This window comes from Acinonyx jubatus, chromosome E3, assembly GCF_027475565.1.
Source record: "Acinonyx jubatus isolate Ajub_Pintada_27869175 chromosome E3, VMU_Ajub_asm_v1.0, whole genome shotgun sequence".
NCBI lineage: Eukaryota > Metazoa > Chordata > Mammalia > Carnivora > Felidae > Acinonyx > Acinonyx jubatus.
The window spans coordinates 10,196,056-10,214,557 of record NC_069398.1 but is presented as its reverse complement, the minus strand read 5'-3'; the positions used below and the strand labels follow the sequence as shown (position 1 = coordinate 10,214,557).

The following is an 18,502-nucleotide window of genomic DNA, read 5'->3' as shown; positions in this document are numbered from 1 at the left end:
ATTTGTCCTTTTGTGCCTGGCGTGTTTCACTTCGCATGTTTGGAGGTTCATCCATGTTGTGGCATATGTGAGAATTTCCTTTTATCGCCGAATAATATTCCATTGTATGGATATACCTCATTTAGTTCATGCCATCATCTCTCAGTGGACATTTGGGTTGCTTTTTGGTGAACATCAGTGTGCAAGTATCTGTTGGACTCCGTTTTCAGTTATTTTGTGTATGATCCGATGGATTTGCCTGGGTCATATTGTTACTCTATGTTTGAATTACAGAGGAACCACCAGAGGAACTGGTGCTGTTTTCCTGCATCACTTTACGTTCCTGCCACAAGTGCTCAAGAGTTCCAGTTTCTCTGCATACTTGCCAATATTTGTCATTTCTTGTTTTTTTATATAGTAGCCATCCTGACGGGTGTGAAGTGGTATCTGCTTGTGGTTTTGACTTGCATCTCCCTAACGACTAGTGATGTTGAGCCTCTTTTCATGTGCCTTTTGATCATTTGAATAGCTTCTTTGGAGAAATGTCTATTTAAATCTTTTGCTCAGTTTTGAATTTGGGTTGTTGGGAATTTTTTTTGTCATTTTAGGAGTTCTCTCTGTAATTCTCAATATTAACCCCCTTTCACATGTATGATTTGCAAATATTTTCTCCCCTTTTGCGCGTTCTTTTCAGTGTCTTAATAGTATCTTTTGATGCACGTAAGTGGAGTTTGATATAGTAGCCCGGTTTTTCTGTTTTGCCTTTTGTTGAGAAATTGTTGCCAAATCCAGCGGCCAGAAGCCTTTCCTCTACATTTTTTTTCCTAAGAGTTTTAAAGTCTTAGCTCTTAAGGTCTTTGATCCATTTTGAGTTATTTTTTCGCATGTCGTATAAGGAAGGTAAGGGTCTGGCTTCATTCTTTTGCAAGTGGATGTCCAGTGTTCCCAGTACCAGTTGTTGAAAAAAGCTTCCTCTTTCATGTGCTGGATATTTTACAGTGCTGTGTTAGTAAGTTATTTTGCCAGTATTTTATTTATTTAGCTTACTCTCTGATAGTATTTACTTGCACTTGATGCATTTAAACTGTTCCATGTTTGTAAAACTCTTTATGCCTCCCTGGCCAGAGAAGAGAAAATTGCTATCATGCGGGAAAAGCACACGGCTTTGATGAAGCCCATTGTGTTCGCGTTGGAGCATGTGAGGAGCATCACCGCGGCCCCTGCGGAGACACCTCATGAAAAGTGGTTTCAGGATAACTATGGTGAAGCAATTGAAAATGCTCTTGAAAAACTGAAGACACCCTCCAATCCCGCAAAGCCTGGAAGCAGCTGGATTCCCTTTAAAGAGGTACAGAAAAATCTCAAGAATGCTACTAGAATGGGAAATTCCGTATGAGATACAGAATTTAAATATGGGGACTCTCCTTACCTGCAATGTGAGAGAAGACTTTTGTAGGCCCCTAGAAGGCAACCTATGACCAGTTGCTTATAAGGAATATGGAGAAAGAAAGGTGTTTTCTTTATTTTGAGAATTTGGCGGTGAGTGGGCCTAGGGCAGCAAACTTTTATCTGTAGAGGGTTCACACTAAGGAAGAACATACTGTAAAAAATTAACCAAGGAAGAGGTCTGGCCTCGAACTAAATATTGATTGCTTGCTTTATTGTCTTCATAAAGATTATAAAATTTAACCTTGTACCTATATAGTTTTCTTTGGGGTGGGTATTGAATATTCCTCTCTTTTTTTGTTATTAAATATTTATAACAGACAAAATGTTCACATGGAACAACATCAATTTTTATAAGTAACTGTTTTGAAATCGGTTCTGCATGGGCTACTTGGGGATGATTAGCGTTTTTAAATATTTGAGAATCCTGTCTTTTATGTTTTGGTCCCCTTAATTGTGTATTTTCTTTGACCTGGTACAGCAACAGCACCATTATTTTAGGAGAACATTTATCATGTTGTAGCTTTTTCTTTCTTTCCTTCTCTCTTTCTCTATCCCTTACCTTACTCCTAATTTCCTTACTTAACTTTAGCAATGAGAAAACTATTAAAAGATAGTGTAGAAAGAAAGTCCACCTGACTTTAATGAGTAAGTGCAATCTAGAGGAAACTAGAGTACTTGCTAAATTCATAGGACGTAAGCTAGAAGCACAAGGCTAGAGGGCTAACATGAAGACTGAAGTTCATTGTGTGTGTGGCCCAGCCAAACTTGTTTGCTTGTGTTCCATTAGCAGTTCCTTGCTTCTGTGTCTCCTTGTCAATAAATTAACCAAGAAAACCAGAGGAAGAGATAGGAAGAATACTTTAAAAAATAGTTTTTATTTACTGATGCGTTTCTAAAGGATGTTTTTAACTTAATATAAATGAGGTTATATACAGTATACCAGTATGTATGTATGTATATGTGTGTGTGTGTATACATGGTGTATGTGTGTGTGTATGCATGTATGTTTTTATTACTTCCATAATTGATAGATTAGCATTGGGTTTTTTTTTCTTTTTTTTTAATGGTCCATCCATATTTTGTATGCAGGTGAACATTGATTTAATATGGGAAAATGCCACAGTGTATCCATTGTCCTGTCATGGATACTTGGGGTGTTCCCAGTTGTATTTTTCCTTTTATGGAACAAAGCTCGCTAAGGATTGATTACACATTTTTCACATGAAAGCAGAATCCAGAGTTCATTAATTCAGGTGCACATTATTGAGTTAGCTGCAAGTAGGGATACATCTACATATGCTATTCACTCCCTGCAAATTATTAGAGGGGGTTGTGGTGTTATTCTACATACTTTAAGTGGTCAGAGCTCTAACAGTGTATCTATTTGATAGCCAACAGCTGTCAGTTACATCTGCTCTATTGTGAGGACTTAATTGATTTGTTTTGGCACTGATCAAACATAGCTTAACAGTGGGGGGATTAGCTTGTTAGAAGCTCTGAATTTTGCTGCTGAATTAGTGCTTTCTTTCCATCTGCTGGGATTTCATTGCTTGTTTGGACAGAGAAGTTGGTCTGAACAAAGTAAAAATCACCTAGGTCACATCCGCACACCACTGTTTCCCTTCTCAGGATGCCCAAATACATAATGTCAAATACGTATAGGCACTACAATAAGAAGTATCTGTGTTGGTATGTTAAGTTTACTTTTATGCCAGTTGAATGTGGAAGAAAATAAGTGCTATAATGATAACATGAACTTGTTTTTCCCCATCTCCTAAATATAGATAATGCTGAGTTTGCAACAGAGAGCACAGAAACGTGCAAGTTACATCTTGCGTCTTGAAGAAATCAGCCCCTGGCTGGCTGCCATGACTAACACTGAAATTGCTCTTCCTGGAGAGGTGTCAGCTAGAGACACTGTCACAATCCACAGTGTGGGCGGAACCATCACCATCTTACCTACCAAAACCAAGCCAAAGAAACTTCTCTTTCTGGGGTCAGATGGGAAAAGCTATCCTTACCTTTTCAAAGGTGGGATTTAAAAGAAGAGCATTAATCTGATTAATCTGATTTTGTGTGTGAAATGTGATGGGAGAGGATTGTTTCAGGTGAATAGCCTGGCCGTGATTTTGAATAGCAGTGGTTGGAGGCTGTGTAGTAAGATTTTTCCATTTCCTACTGTCTCTTTGCTTAAGAACTTATATAAGCAGAAATGAGGTGCAGCTAATAATGCTAGTGTCTTGATACCTTGTGACTAAATGGAATGTTCTCTAATGTTGTCATTGTGCTTCTTTGGCTCTCAGTTTTTGACTGCTTCTGTTAACTGAGAAGAAACACAAAAGTGTGTGTTTGTAAGCCCCCATGCCCCTCCACCCCATTGCACTTTACACCCATGTGGTCACCACTCTAGCTACTTTAACTTTTGTTTCCATAGGATTGGAAGATTTACATCTGGATGAGAGAATAATGCAATTCCTGTCTATTGTGAATACCATGTTTGCTACAATCAATCGCCAGGAAACGCCCCGTTTCCATGCCCGACACTATTCTGTAACACCGCTAGGAACACGATCAGGACTAATCCAGTGGGTGGATGGAGCCACACCTTTATTTGGTCTTTACAAACGATGGCAACAACGGGAGGCCGCCTTACAAGCACAGAAGGTTGATTAAAACTCAAATATGCATATACTTTTATTTGAATATACATAAAAAAGCATATTAGTCTCTTTCTTGTTCTGTGTGAAATGCTTACAGGCTACTGTTCTTGAGTGTTTTGGAAAGTTTATATGTTACAGAATAGATTTAAGGTATCTGGGAAAGTGTTTCTGAGGCACATTTTATAAAAACTTAAGAGGAAGAAATGGTGACATTTGACAGTCTGGTTCTAGACAAATACAGGGGGGAGCAGGTAGGATGGTAGTATGGTCATTAATCACTCAGTAAGTTGATATTTAACATCTTGATGCTTTTTTATTGGGCTTACTAGGGTCTTTTAAGTTAAACTTATAATAAGAAACAACTTGGAAACCCAGGTTCTTTTAAATTAAGGATGTAAATAATAAACAACTTTATATTTAGGGTTAATTATGTGATTTTGTGACTGGGAAATTTATGATTTTGATTTAGACTAGGGATTCAATTTAGCATTAATTGTAGCTAAGTACCTGAGTGTTGAGTATATGCCAGGAACAGTACCAAGTGCTACAGACATACAAGGTAAGTTTTCTAGTCTGAACTTCAGGATTCCATATCTAGCCAAAACAATCTAATTAGGTTAGGTATAGGAAGGAACAAGAGTTTGAAAGGAGTCGAGTTTAAAAAATAAGCATAGAAGACTACAGAACAATTATTGGGGGGTAGATTAGCGATGGGAATTAGGGACTACCTAAATATTTGTCTGAATGTTGTTAAATGACTTGATCAGTGAAGAATGAAATGTGTGCATTCATTAATGATAGATTTGAAGTTTATTTTGAGAGAGGGAGCAAGAGCGCACACGTGTGGGAGAGGGGCAGAGACAGGGAGAAAGAGAGAATACCAAGCAGGCTCCAGACGGTCAGCACAGCGTCTCACGTGGGGCTTGAACTCAAAAACCGCGAGATCATGACCTGAGCCAAAGAAATCAAAAGTAGGATGCTTAACCTACTGAGTCACTCAGGCATTCCAAATTAACGACTAATTTTAAATAGAATTGTATGTTACAAAGAAGAATGTAAATTGGATGTTGAGTTTGAATTGAACCTCGAGAAAATAGAACAGTAGACCAAGTTTCCAATAAAGTCATAGTAGTTAATTAAGAGAAAGATGTGTAGATTGTAAGAAAGATGGAACTTCCAGAAGAATTACCTGTTTGGTGTGTATAAATTGGCTACATAGATGGAGAATGCCACTCAAAAATCAGTTTTTAACATACTACTTTATATTCCAAGTAACCTTTGTTTAAATAAAGTTAATTTTTTTTCTTAAAAAAAATTTTTTTTAAGGCCCAAGATTCCTACCAAACTCCTCAGAATCCGGGAATTGTACCTCGTCCTAGTGAACTTTATTATAGTAAAATTGGCCCTGCTTTAAAAGCAGTTGGACTTAGTTTGGATGTGTCCCGACGAGATTGGCCTCTTCATGTAATGAAGGCGGTATTAGAAGAGTTAATGGAGGCCACCCCCCCCAATCTTCTTGCTAAAGAGCTTTGGTCATCTTGTACCACCCCTGACGAATGGTGGAGAGTCACACAGGTATGTGTTTTGTTTGGGACTGTAATCAATATTGCTGTTTCTTTTGCCTGTTTCCTATCTTGTGTATGTTGTTCACCGTCCTTCTCTTCCCCCTTGTCTCCCTCCAGACGTGGAAATTCGAGAACTGTATTTGAATCTTATGTGCACTTATTTTTATGAGGCGTGGCCATGACTGTGTGTGGGCAGAACAGAGGGGATTATGGATGGAACGAAAGAATAAAAATTTGAGAAAAGGAAAAACTAGGGAGACTGAAAATAGTTTTGATTTTAAAATCCAGCATTCTGATACTGAGCACGACCAACAAGGACCACAGTGTTGTGTGCTGCTGCTCAGCACAGAGCCTCCGTGACCGCTCGTAGCAGCCCCGAGGAGTGCCAGCTAGTTAGAAATGAGGGAGCGGGGTTATGGTGTTGGGAATTTTGAAGCGTCCAGTCTGTGTTGGAAGGAGATTTGCTGATGGTGTTACAGCCTGCTCTCCCCACCCTTTACCCTCTTGTTTAGTCTTACGCCAGATCTACTGCAGTCATGTCTATGGTCGGATACATAATTGGCCTTGGAGACAGACATCTGGATAACGTTCTCATAGATATGACGACTGGAGAGGTGGTTCACATAGACTACAACGTTTGCTTTGAAAAAGGTAAAATCAAATTGGACTTTTTACATTTACGTGTGGGTCAGATGTTTTTGGTGAAAGGACAAAAATAGAACCATTTGTCTTTTCAAGGTAAAAGCCTTAGAGTTCCTGAGAAGGTCCCTTTCCGAATGACACAGAACATTGAAACGGCACTGGGTGTAACTGGAGTAGAAGGTGTTTTTAGGCTTTCATGCGAGCAGGTACGCTGTTTCTCTCCACCTTTTCACGTACCTGTTAAATTAACAGATCTTGTGGAATGAAAGACTGCATTTCAGTGAGGAAACTGGGGGAAAGCCTGATTGAAACTTCTCTAAAAACAGGTTCTACACATTATGCGGCGCGGCAGAGAGACTCTGCTGACTTTGCTGGAGGCCTTTGTGTATGACCCTCTGGTGGACTGGACGGCCGGGGGCGAGGCCGGGTTTGCTGGCGCTGTGTACGGTGGAGGCGGCCAGCAGGCCGAGAGCAAGCAGAGCAAGAGAGAGATGGAGCGAGAGATCACCCGCAGCCTCTTTTCTTCCAGAGTAGCTGAAATTAAGGTGAGGGCAGTGACAGTCACCGTCTTCTTTAGTGTTAACATGTCCATCAAAAAGTGGGTGAAACTCTGTTGATTTAGTTATTTTCATAGGAATAGTATTTTTTTTTAATGTTTATTTTTTCAGCGGGGTGGGGGCAGAGAGCGAGGGAGACACAGAATCTGAAGCAGGCCCTAGGCTCCGAGCTGTTGGCACAGAGCCCGACTTGGGGCTCGAACCCATGAGCCGCGGGATCCTGACCTGAGCTAAAGTCAGACGTGTAACCAACTGAGCCACCCACATGCCTCTAAAGCTATCTTTAAAAAAATTTTTTTTGGAGGACTGTCATGTACAACATTGAAAGGGCAGCGGAATAGGGCGATTTGATGTCTTGTTAGTAGGAAATGCTGCCAACACATTTGTGTTGTGCACAAAGGCACACGATCACACTCCTGTTTGTTGGAGATGGGTTCATGAATTGAAAAAAATTAGACCTTTTTTAATACACTGCAGTGTGTTTACCAGTGACTGTTTTAGGTGTTCTTTAATTAGATAGCCTCCCGTCAGTCTTAATCTTAGTATTGTGGTAGCCAGTGATGCCAACACTGTTTTGTGTGCCTTGGTGGTAACTACATGCTATTGTGGGATTTGAGTCCCTGTTTACTACAGCTGTGTGAACTTGAACGCCCTGCTTATCTTTATTTGTAAAATGCAGGTGATACCATCACCCTGTCAGGGACAGGGTGTTCATCTAACACATTCCTTCTGGCACGTGTCATGCTGTCTCACAGTTGACCCTGTAAGAATCTTTCTAATCATAATTATCTTTCTACAGGTGAACTGGTTTAAGAACAGGGATGAGATGCTGGTTGTGCTTCCCAAGCTGGACAGCAGCTTAGATGAATACCTAAGCTTGCAAGAGCAACTGACAGATGTGGAAAAACTGCAGGGCAAACTGCTAGAAGAAATAGAGTTTCTAGAAGGAGCGGAAGGAGTGGACCATCCTTCTCACACTCTGCAACACAGGTTTAAAAGTGTTGAACTCTTGTTTCTTAAAAAAAAAAAAAAAAAGGTTTTTTTAATGTTTATGTATTTTAGAGAGAGGGAGGGAGGGAAGGAGGGAGAGGGAGAAACAGAGCATGAGAGAGGGAGGGACAAAGAGAGAGGGAGACAGAGAATATGAAGTGGGCTCCAGGCTCCAAGCTGTCAGCACAGAACCCGTGAACTGTGAGATCATGACCTGAGAGCCCAAGTCAGATGTTTAACTGACAGCCACCGAGGAGCCCCAAGCTCTTGTTTCTTAATATTTGCCATGAAGGAGCATTTTCACATTTGTGTAAACATTGTCAACCTGAATTAGAATTATTACAGCAGTTTACATAAATTATAAAAATACTCCCAAGGACTGCAGTTTCAAAATGCTAATGCACAAAAATTCATTTAAATTTTCTGCTTTTTTATATTCACATGTTTGAGCATGTAACTATGGGAGATGGGTGGGTATAGTGGTTAGAATATGAACTTGGATTCAGGCAAACCTGGGTTTTCTCTCTACAGTCTGTGTCTGAGTCCTTATTCATTAGTACAGTGGCAGGTATGTTATCCACTTTGCTGAGTTAAGCATTAAACTAGAATGATCTAAGTGAATGAACCTCGTACAGAGTAGGTAGGTGCTCAGTAAGCGGTAAATATGCAGATGCAACACATTGCACGAGTCTGTGAGATTCAAAAGATCTGTCAACCTTCTTGTCTTTTATGCTGAAGAGAACTCAAAACCTGGAAGGTATAGTAGAATTTTATTTAGAATGTTGTGAGTATAGTTGAGAGAGTTACAGGAAAAAATCAGAGAAGTAAGGTATTACGTTTGAGCACTGCCCTCAAGATTGAAAAGGGAGCTTGCTAGGCAGTCCCAAGTATGAGCAAAATCAAGGTTATGAAAGTACGTAGAAGAAAGAACCAATTAAAAAATGTTTTCCCTTCCTCTTAGGTATTCTGAACACACTCAACTACAGACTCAGCAAAGGGCTGTTCAGGAAGCAATCCAGGTGAAGCTCAATGAATTTGAACAGTGGATAACACATTATCAGGCTGCGTTCAATAATTTAGAAGCAACACAGCTTGCAAGTTTGCTTCAGGAGATCAGCACACAAATGGACCTTGGTATGGGTTTTGATTTATTTTAGATACACACGTGAGCCTGTGAATCTGGGGTTGTTTTGTTATGTGTGGGGTTCTGCTTTGTGCTCCTTGCAGTGACTGCTGGGTGGGAATAGTTGCACTGGTATTAATAGTCCTCTTTCACCAAAAGGTCCTCCGAGCTATGTGCCAGCGACAGCCTTTCTACAGAATGCCGGCCAGGCCCACTTGATCAGCCAGTGCGAGCAGCTGGAGGGGGAGGTGGGCGCCCTTCTCCAGCAGCGGCGCTCCGTGCTCCGGGGCTGCCTGGAGCAGCTGCATCACTATGCGACCGTGGCTCTGCAGTACCCCAAGGCCATATTTCAGAAACATCGGATTGAACAGTGGAAGACCTGGATGGAAGAGCTCATCTGTAACATCACAGTAGAGCGCTGTCAGGAGCTCTACAGGAAGTGAGTTGGTCATGCTTCATTTGCTTAACTTCTCCTGCGATTGGAAGCAAAGCTGTGTTCAAAGGATTATCATTATGTGTGCATGATATTTCATTTTTTCTGCGAGAATGGGTTGATGGATGGGGTTTTAAACGGAGTCACTTTTTTCTTGGTTTGAGGAGAATCTGAGCTCATGCTTTCCCTCCTAAGACAGTGTGGTTTTCCTCATTAAATAAAGTGGATCCCAGTGTTGGAGTCTTTTTAGCCACTGACGGGGATCTGGGTCAAGAGAGCTAAACTCAAACATTGATCTGTCCCTCATTAACGAGTCATCATGGAAAGTTACTTCAGTTCCTAAGACTTGGCTGTAAAAATGGAAATCACGATTTCTCCTGTTTAAGGTTTGAGGATCATATGCGATACCCCATGTCGCCCTGGGTCCAGTGTGGTTGTGTTGTAAACAAGCGCCTCTCTCTGGTTTTATAGATACGAAATGCAGTATGCCCCCCAGCCCCCCCCAACAGTGTGTCAGTTCATCACTGCCACCGAAATGACTCTGCAGCGGTACGCAGCTGACATCAACAGCAGGCTTATTAGGCAAGTGGAACGCTTGAAACAGGAAGCTGTCACTGTGCCTGTCTGTGAAGATCAATTGAAAGAAATTGAACGTTGTATTAAAGTTTTTCTTCACGAGAATGGAGAAGAAGGATCTTTGAGTCTAGCGAGTGTTATCATTTCGGCCCTTTGTACCCTCACAAGGTGAGTCAGCCAGCCTCCTGTGGAGACCGTTTCGTTGTCTTGAAAACATTGATGTTTATTTGCGATTTCACTGGTCTTTTGTTTAATCCCCAACTTAAGGTATTCTGTGCTGTCCTGGGTCTTGCTTGACGTCACAACTGCTTTACTTCCTTTCCAGTGTTGAGGCATTCGCTTTTGTGAGTGAGGGTAGCTGGGTCGGTTTCACTGTACAAATATTTAATTGAGTTTAGGCGGAACCTGATGATGGAAGGTGCAGCTTCAAGCGCGGGAGAGCAGCTGGTGGATCTGACCTCTCGGGACGGAGCCTGGTTCCTGGAGGAGCTCTGCAGCATGAGCGGGAACGTCACGTGCCTGGTGCAGTTACTGAAGCAGTGCCACCTGGTGCCGCAGGACTTAGACATCCCGAACCCCCTGGAAGCTTCTGAGGCGGTTCACCTGGCCAACGGAGTATACACCTCCCTTCAGGTGAGCACTTTTAAGTTAGCTTAAAGTTGATGAATTTGTTTTACATCAGTTGAACACCGTACTTCTTACATCTTTGGTTCAGAAAGGCAATTTGACTTCTCCCCTTTTAATCCTGCTTCATTGGTCGCTTAAAGATCACTGAGAGGTTTGTGGCCATAAGTTGGTTATAGTTGCATAAGTTCTTAATATATGGCATTAAGCCTGTAAATATATAACTTATCTAAACTCAGAAAACATTAAAATATATTTCTCACATATTTATAGGAATTAAATTCAAATTTCCGGCAAATCATATTTCCAGAAGCACTGAGATGTTTGATGAAAGGAGAGTACACTTTAGAAAGTATGCTTCATGAGCTGGACGGTCTTATTGAGCAGACCACTGATGGCGTTCCCCTGCAGACTCTAGTTGAATCTCTTCAGGCCTACTTAAGAAATGCAGCTATGGGACTCGAGGAAGAAACACATGCTCATTACATCGATGTAGCCAGGCAAGTGAATGCTAGCTGTGCAATTTTCTTGGGAAAGAGATGGAGAAGCCAGATAAAGGGGTTCTGAGCTCTTATTCTACTCTGAGTTCAGTTTTAATTTTACAGCAGATACAATTACTTGCAAATGCTTACTTATCTTTAAAAAACTTTTATTTGGGAATAACTACAGGTTCTCAGGAAGTCGTAAAAACCGTGTGCAGGGACATCTCGCTCACGCTTCATCCATCCTGCAGCGTTAGCATCTTGCCTACTGATGGGCTGTGGCAGCACCGCGAAAGGGATGTTGCCGCGGTCAGCAGGGCTTCCTGAGGTTTCACCAGTTACTCACGCGCTTGTTTGTGTGTGTGTAGCTCTGTGCCGTTCTAACACATACACGACGCGTGCGTGGGTGGTGTTTCACCATGTGAATACACACGGAGTGGAGTGTAGTATTTTTTAAGCCAGCCCTCAGAACTCCATGAAATCACACGCGCCAGTTTAGTTAGCTAATGGAGTATACAGCTCACTTCAGGTGAAGGCTTTTAAATTTGCTTAAATTTTATTGTTTGTTTTAGATACTGAACGCTGTGTTTTTCATCTCATAAATCCAGAAAAACAGTTTGACCTTGGAACCTGTAAAGGTTGGGTGGTTCTTCCAGCCATGCACTGTCCCCATGGTTTAAGTCCCTTTATCTCTGGTGACTCAAGACATCTTTCTTTGGCATTCTCGTGTCCAGTTGACCCCAGAAAGTATAATTGAGAGAGTTGAAATGGATTGACCTGCCGTGCTTCCTCCATGAGAAAATTCAAAGATTAAAGAAAGTAGAATAGTAGAATGAACCTTTGTTTTACCACCTTTGGGTATTATCTGCATCTGTTTAAGTTGTTTAAATTATTTGTTTAAATTGTACCGCCCTGGGACGCCTGGGTGGCTCAGTCGGCTAAGGGTCCAACTTCGGCTCAGGTCATGATCTCGCAGTTCGTGGGTTCGAGCTCCGGGTGATGCTCTGTGCTGCTGGCTTGGAGCCCAGAGCCTGCTTTGGATTCTGTGTGTCCCTCTTTCTCTGCCCCTCCCCTGCTCTCTCTCTCTTTCTCAGAACTAAATAAACGTTAAGAAAAAAAAATTTTTTTTTTAATTGTACTACCCCAATTAGTTTGAAGCAGGTATCTTTTCATTCTTAAATACTGTAGGAAGTATATGTATCTAAAATATAAACTTATTTTTATTAAAAAAACTTTTTTTTTTAATGTTTGTTTTTGAGAGAGAGGGAGACCCAGAATCTGAAGCAGGCTCCAGGCTCTGAGCTGTCAGCACAGAACCCCAATGCAAGGCTTGAACTCACAAACTGTGAGATCATGAACTGAGCTGAAGTTGGACGCTGAACCAACCGACCCACTCAGGAGCCCCTAAACTTATTTTTCTTAATCATGGTGCTGCTACTTGACCTAAAATGTTAACAATAATTTTTAGTGTTTTCTGCACTCACAGTTTTCCTATTTTATGTTTACTTGTAGTTACTTCACCATACAATAAAAAAAGAGTGTAATTATTAATGTCAGTTAGACGATGGTATAGATTATTTGCCTAACATCTTTATCATTTAATTTTTAGCATTATTTCAAATGTGAAATGTAGATCAGTACACCTTTCTTTCTCACTGTATTTCAGCCCTCATTTATCTCCCTTTAATATCTAATTCAGATTTCCCTTACCTCAAATGGATGATTGTCCACTGTTTTGTGTGAGTTGGGTGACTATCTTCATGCTTGGTTCTGTTACAGCTTATATTTGTACCTTGTTTTGGAGAAACTTTCATCATCTTAAGGAAAATTTTATAGCATGTTGTAGCTCTTTTTTTCATTAGAAATTGCTCTGGTTAGAGAAAGGCAGATACCATATGTTTTCACTCTTATGTGGATCCTGAGAAACTTAACAGAAACCCATGGGGGAGGGGAAGGAAAAAAAAAAGAGGTTAGAGTGGGAGAGAGCCAAAGCATAACAGACTCTTGAAAACTGAGAACAAACTGAGGGTTGATGGGGGGTGGGAGGGAGGGGAGGGTGGGTGATGGGTATTGAGGAGGGCACCTTTTGGGATGAGCACTGGGTGTTGTATGGAAACCAATTTGACAATAAATTTCGTATATTAAAAAAAAGAAGAAGAAATTGCTCTGGTTAGCCTAGTTTTTAAATTCTCTTAATAGTTTTGTAGCAGTTTCTGTGTGATAAAGTTGACAGTCTAGTTAACATCAGTGACATAAACTGATACTAGTTGTAGGTACTAGGAGTGCTGTTTTTGATTTTTTTTATATAAAAATTTTGGAATAGTGTCTTGATCCATAAGCCACTTTGTAAGTCTTAAGTTAACAATGATGAGCAGGGTGAATTTCTGAAAACCTATGCTCAGACTATGCATTATTCAAAACCAAGCTTGCCAAAGATGGCAGGCATCTGAGTTTACTGCCTGTAGTTGGCTCGGTCATGTGACAGTAGTGTGAACATCCTGGACAATTTTTGCTAAGTCCTCCAACTTCAGAATTGTGTGATTCTTGACAGTTATTGGGAGGCTGTATTATTTTACATTCTTTGTATAGAATGAGACTATAATATCTTATGTAGTTCTTTTAAAAATTGTTATAATTCAAGTTTGCATTAAATTTAATCACATGATCAGTTATTAATACTGAATTGGAATCATTAACTTCACATTATGGTGGACACTACATGCCGTTTTACCGTTAACACTCTTCACGCAACAAGATTTGTTTTCTAGATTACATGTTAGCCGGCTCTGACACTTGTTGAACTTCTGTGTGTTCTCTCTCAAACGTACTACTCTTCAGGTAGGATTTTAATTCCCTTTTCTTTTTCTCTAGAATACTTCATGCTCAATATGGTGAATTAATCCAACCAAGAAATGGTTCAGTTGATGAAACACCAAAAATGTCAGCTGGCCAGATGCTGTTGGTAGCATTTGATGGCATGTTTGCCCAGGTGGAAACTGCTTTTGGTTTACTAATTGAAAAGGTAAATATTGACTTTATGAATAAATAATGCAAGTGTAGTAAAGTAGTTGTTCACAGTACAAAGAGTGGAGAAATGAACTTTTCTTCTTTTTTACATAGTTAAACAAGATGGAAATTCCCATAGCTTGGCGAAAGATTGACATTATAAGGGAAGCTAGGAGCACCCAAGTCAATTTTTTTGATGATGATAATCACCGGCAGGTGCTAGAAGAAATTTTCTTTCTAAAAAGACTACAGACAATTAAGGAGTTCTTCAGGCTCTGTGGTACCTTTTCTAAAACTTTGTCAGGTAATACTTCACATTTAAACGTGTCGGATTTAGCTGTGTAGAATTTAGTTGTGTAGGATGGGGTAGGCTTAATTTAATTGTATGTTCATTAAGTCTTTTTATTTTTTTTTTATTTTTTTTATTTGTTTATGTTTATTTAGTTCTTAGGGAGACAGAGTGTGAGCTGGGGGAGGGGCAGAGAGAGAGGGAGACACAGAATCTGAAACAGGCTCAGCTCAGAGTCTGACGGGGACTCGAACTTACGAGCTGTGAGATCACAACCTGAGCTGAAGTCAGACGCCCGATCGACTGAGCCACCCAGGCTCCCCAAGTCTTGTTGTTAAATAAGCAGTACTGTCACCTTATTTTGCTTGGCATGAAATACTTTAAGAAGCTTTTCTTTTTTTAGGATCAAGTTCACTTGAAGATCAGAATACTGTAAATGGTCCTGTTCAGATGGTCAATGTGAAAACCCTTTTTAGAAACTCTTGTTTCAGTGAAGACCAGATGGCCAAACCTATAAAGGCATTCACGGCTGACTTCGTGAGGCAGCTCTTGATTGGACTTCCCAACCAAGCCCTAGGACTCACCCTCTGCAGTTTTATCAGTGCTCTAGGTGTAGACATTATTGCTCAAGTAGAGGCGAAGGATTTTGGTGCTGAAAGCAAAGTTTCTGTTGATGATCTTTGTAAGAAAGCAGTGGAGCACAACATCCAGATCGGAAAGTTCTCTCAATTGGTCATGAACAGGGCGACGGTGTTAGCGAGTTCCTACGACACTGCCTGGAAGAAGCATGATTTGGTGCGCAGGCTGGAAACCAGTATTTCTTCTTGTAAGACAAGCCTGCAGCGTGTTCAGCTGCATATTGCCATGTTTCAAGTAAGTATTTTTCGAGTGTGGTTTTCCCCAATGTAGGAATTTGAAAATCTGGGGAGATTAATATAAAACAATATAAGGGGAAAAAAATATAAACATCCTGAATTGTGCCAGCTTGCAGCAAACCCAGCTTTTTGGAATTTTGGTGTTTCTTTCCTGTTATTCCTTGTCTGTGTTCCATGTAGTGGAGAGTGTTTTGTGTTTACACTTTGTGACCTTTGAATTCATTTCCATCAGCGTTGTATGTTTGGTATTGTCTGTGTCATTAAGTATTGCTTGTAAATATAATTTCTAATGGTTGAATTTATTCGTTATGTGAATGTGCCTCCTATATGATTTAACGTGTAATTAAGATGATTTCTAAGGTGACTTCTGTTTCCCTGATGCTCTCTTGATGTGTTACCAACTTTGTGCATGAATCTTTCATCATTTGGAAATTGTTTTTTTGAGAAGCCGGTTTTTGTCCTTGATTAGTTAGGGGGCCAGTATGATAGCACAGGCTTTGGGGGTGAGATGGATTTGGATTCAGGTATATGAATCTGAGTTTAACTTCCCTAAGGTGGGGACAGTACCTCTCACAAAGGTTCAGGACCATGAGGGTTAAAAATGTTCTAGGGGCACCTGGGTGGCTCAGTTGATCAGGCATCTGACTCTTGGTGTCCGCTCAGGTCACGATCTCGTGTTTTGTGAGTTCAAGCCCCACATTGGGCCCTGCACTGGGGTGGGCTTGGGGAGGTGCGCGGAGCCTGCTTGCGATTCTCGCTCTCAAAAATAAATCAACTTTAAAAAATCTGCCGCTCCCCCCTCTCCCCCAAATGATGTTCTATATGGAATGTTGGGTGGCTCAGTCATTTGAGTCTGACTCTTCCTTTCAGTTCAGGTCATGATGTCACGGATCGTGAGATGGAGCCCTGAATAGGCTGTCAGTGCGGAACCTGCTTGGATTTTCTCTCCACCCCCCTCTCAAAATAGATAAATAAACTTTAAAAAAAAAAAAAAATGATGTTCAGGACAGTTGGGTGGCTCAGGCATCCGATTTGGTTCAGGTCCTGATCTCGTGATTCGTGGGGTTGAGCCCTGTGTTGGGCTCTGTGCTGACAGCTCAGAGCCTGGAGCCTGCTTCGAATTCCGTGTCTCCCTGCCCCTCTCTCTGCCCCTCCACCATTCATGCTCTCTGTTTTTTCTTTTCTTTTCTTTTCTTTTTTTTCTTTTCTTTTCTTTTCTTTTCTTTTTTCTTTTCTTTTTTCTTCTCTTTTGTTTTTTCTTTCTCTCTTTCCTTTTTCTCTCTTTCCTTTTTCTTTCTCTCCTTCCTTTTTCTTTCTCTCTCTCTTTCTCTCTTTCTCTTTCTCTCTCAAAAATAAACGTTAAAGGGGTACCTGGGTGGTTCAGTCGGTTAAGCATCCGACTTCTGCTTGAGTCATCATCTCACAGCTTGTGGGTTTGAGCCCCGCACTGTGCTCTTTTGGCTTCTGTGTCTTCCTCTCTCTCTGCCCCTTCCCTCTACTCTCATGCGTGCACTCGTGCGCTCTCTCAAAAAATAAACATTAAAAGTAAATGTTAAAAAAAAGTTACGTTCTGTTTAAGACACTAAACACAGTATAAATTGTAGCTATTCCCCCACCCCCACCCCCACCCCCGCCAATACAGGCTTCAATATTATCAGTAGCTTCAAACAGGTTATATAACTCATAGAGTAATATTTGGGGACTGCCATTTTCTTGGGGTCTGTTTTGGTACAGACAGTGGTTTTTTGGTATCATTTATGTTGAAGCTGCTTTCCAGTGGTGGAATTCGTGGTTATAGCCCAGTGTGAGGAACCAGTGTATTTCCTTCTCTTTGCGGTTTTATCAATAGCTGTTTTTTTTAGCTCATGAATTAAGAAAACTAATTTATTCAGATTTTGAAGTTGTTTTCATTATGTATTAATAGTCTTTCTAACACATTGGAGTTTTTAAAATTTTTTCTTCTAAAAAGTGTGATGTTGAAAGTTTCATTATTTGATACGTTTTAGTTTATTTCCTTAAAAATTGACAGCCGTATGGAAAACATAAAAAAGCCTTTCAGTTTTGTTCATCTGAACAGCTGTCCATCATTTTAATAAAAGCGCAATGTATTACTTTTAAATTATAGCCCAGTTGGCCTTCTGGGGTCACCCTTGAAATGGAAGGCGCTTGACCCTCTGTCAGCAACTGCCTGCCCCTTTCTTCTCCGGAGAAGTCTTTGTTCTGTGACTCCTGCCATCATTTCTTTTAATCACTTCTGTAGCCTTATGCTGGACAACCCCTCCCCACCCCCCAGTACCCATTCCGATCTCTTAACTGGAGATGTCTTTTGGGGGAGGTTGTATACTAAACTTTTTTACAGACTTGGAAATATCTTCAGAATTATTACTTAGATGTTGCATTTCACTGATTGAAGAAATTTATCAGCCATTCTCTACATTAGGAAACTTTCCACCTGGTTGTGATCATTTTGTAACTTTGCGCTTACACTTCTCTGCCTGCCTCGCTTTGCTGCAGCTGTTTTTGTTTTTGTTTTTTTTTCCTTTCCCCCAGTCCTAATTCATACCTCCCATCTCTTTATCTAAAGGTTTTTTTTCCTGCTGATTTTATTACATTGCTTTTTCTTTGAACAGTGGCAGCATGAAGACCTCCTTATCAATAGACCACAAGCCGTGTCAGTCACACCTCCCCCTCGGTCTGCCATCCTAACCAGCATGAAAAAGAAACTCCATACTCTGAGCCAAATTGAAACTTCAATTGCAACAGTTCAGGTGTGTTCGGTCAGACCTTAACTTGCAGCACATTTACTTTGAGAGAGCACCTGCACCGTGGTGACGTGTCGGTGCTCCGTGGTTCAGTGTATCTGCCCGTCTGTCCTTGGCTTCTGAGCTACAGGGGCACACTACTTTTCACTTTTACGCGTGATTTATCTTTTTTGCTTACCCTCCAAGGTAACCACATCTACTCCTGCTACTAAGCTGTGTATTTTGAGCCAGGAATAGAGACGTACTAAATATTTCAGGTTTTTAATGGATTTGATGATCACTCTGCCTTTGTGCATTAAGGGAACTCTGGAGATTAGAAAAATGTGTCTTCTGAAATGTACGTAAGCAGTTCCATCTGGCTTACTGTTCAGACCTAAAAAACTTAGGCAGTTCTTATCCCTGTTGTATAATTAAAGGTATTTAAAGGCAATAGCATGTTTTCCTTTTATTATTGACTGTATTTCTTTGTCATTTCTGCTTAATATTTAGT

The 18,502-nt window shown here is 40.7% G+C and overlaps 1 protein-coding gene across 7 annotated transcripts in view; it reads left to right on the top strand.

The window, feature by feature from the left end:
• Positions 1-18,502, top strand: part of SMG1 (SMG1 nonsense mediated mRNA decay associated PI3K related kinase) — a 137,360-nt gene that overhangs the window by 105,593 nt on the left and 13,265 nt on the right. For all 7 annotated transcript variants that reach the window (XM_053213536.1, XM_053213537.1, XM_053213538.1 and 4 more), the window contains 17 exons: positions 1,105-1,327; positions 3,213-3,459; positions 3,863-4,092; positions 5,415-5,663; positions 6,166-6,304; positions 6,392-6,501; positions 6,622-6,840; positions 7,652-7,842; positions 8,804-8,976; positions 9,125-9,404; positions 9,870-10,142; positions 10,373-10,607; positions 10,872-11,098; positions 13,952-14,102; positions 14,201-14,390; positions 14,779-15,248; positions 17,881-18,018. In XM_053213536.1, the coding sequence (XP_053069511.1) occupies positions 1,105-1,327; positions 3,213-3,459; positions 3,863-4,092; positions 5,415-5,663; positions 6,166-6,304; positions 6,392-6,501; positions 6,622-6,840; positions 7,652-7,842; positions 8,804-8,976; positions 9,125-9,404; positions 9,870-10,142; positions 10,373-10,607; positions 10,872-11,098; positions 13,952-14,102; positions 14,201-14,390; positions 14,779-15,248; positions 17,881-18,018 (3,745 nt within the window). The remainder of the gene's footprint in view (positions 1-1,104; positions 1,328-3,212; positions 3,460-3,862; positions 4,093-5,414; positions 5,664-6,165; positions 6,305-6,391; positions 6,502-6,621; positions 6,841-7,651; positions 7,843-8,803; positions 8,977-9,124; positions 9,405-9,869; positions 10,143-10,372; positions 10,608-10,871; positions 11,099-13,951; positions 14,103-14,200; positions 14,391-14,778; positions 15,249-17,880; positions 18,019-18,502) is intronic.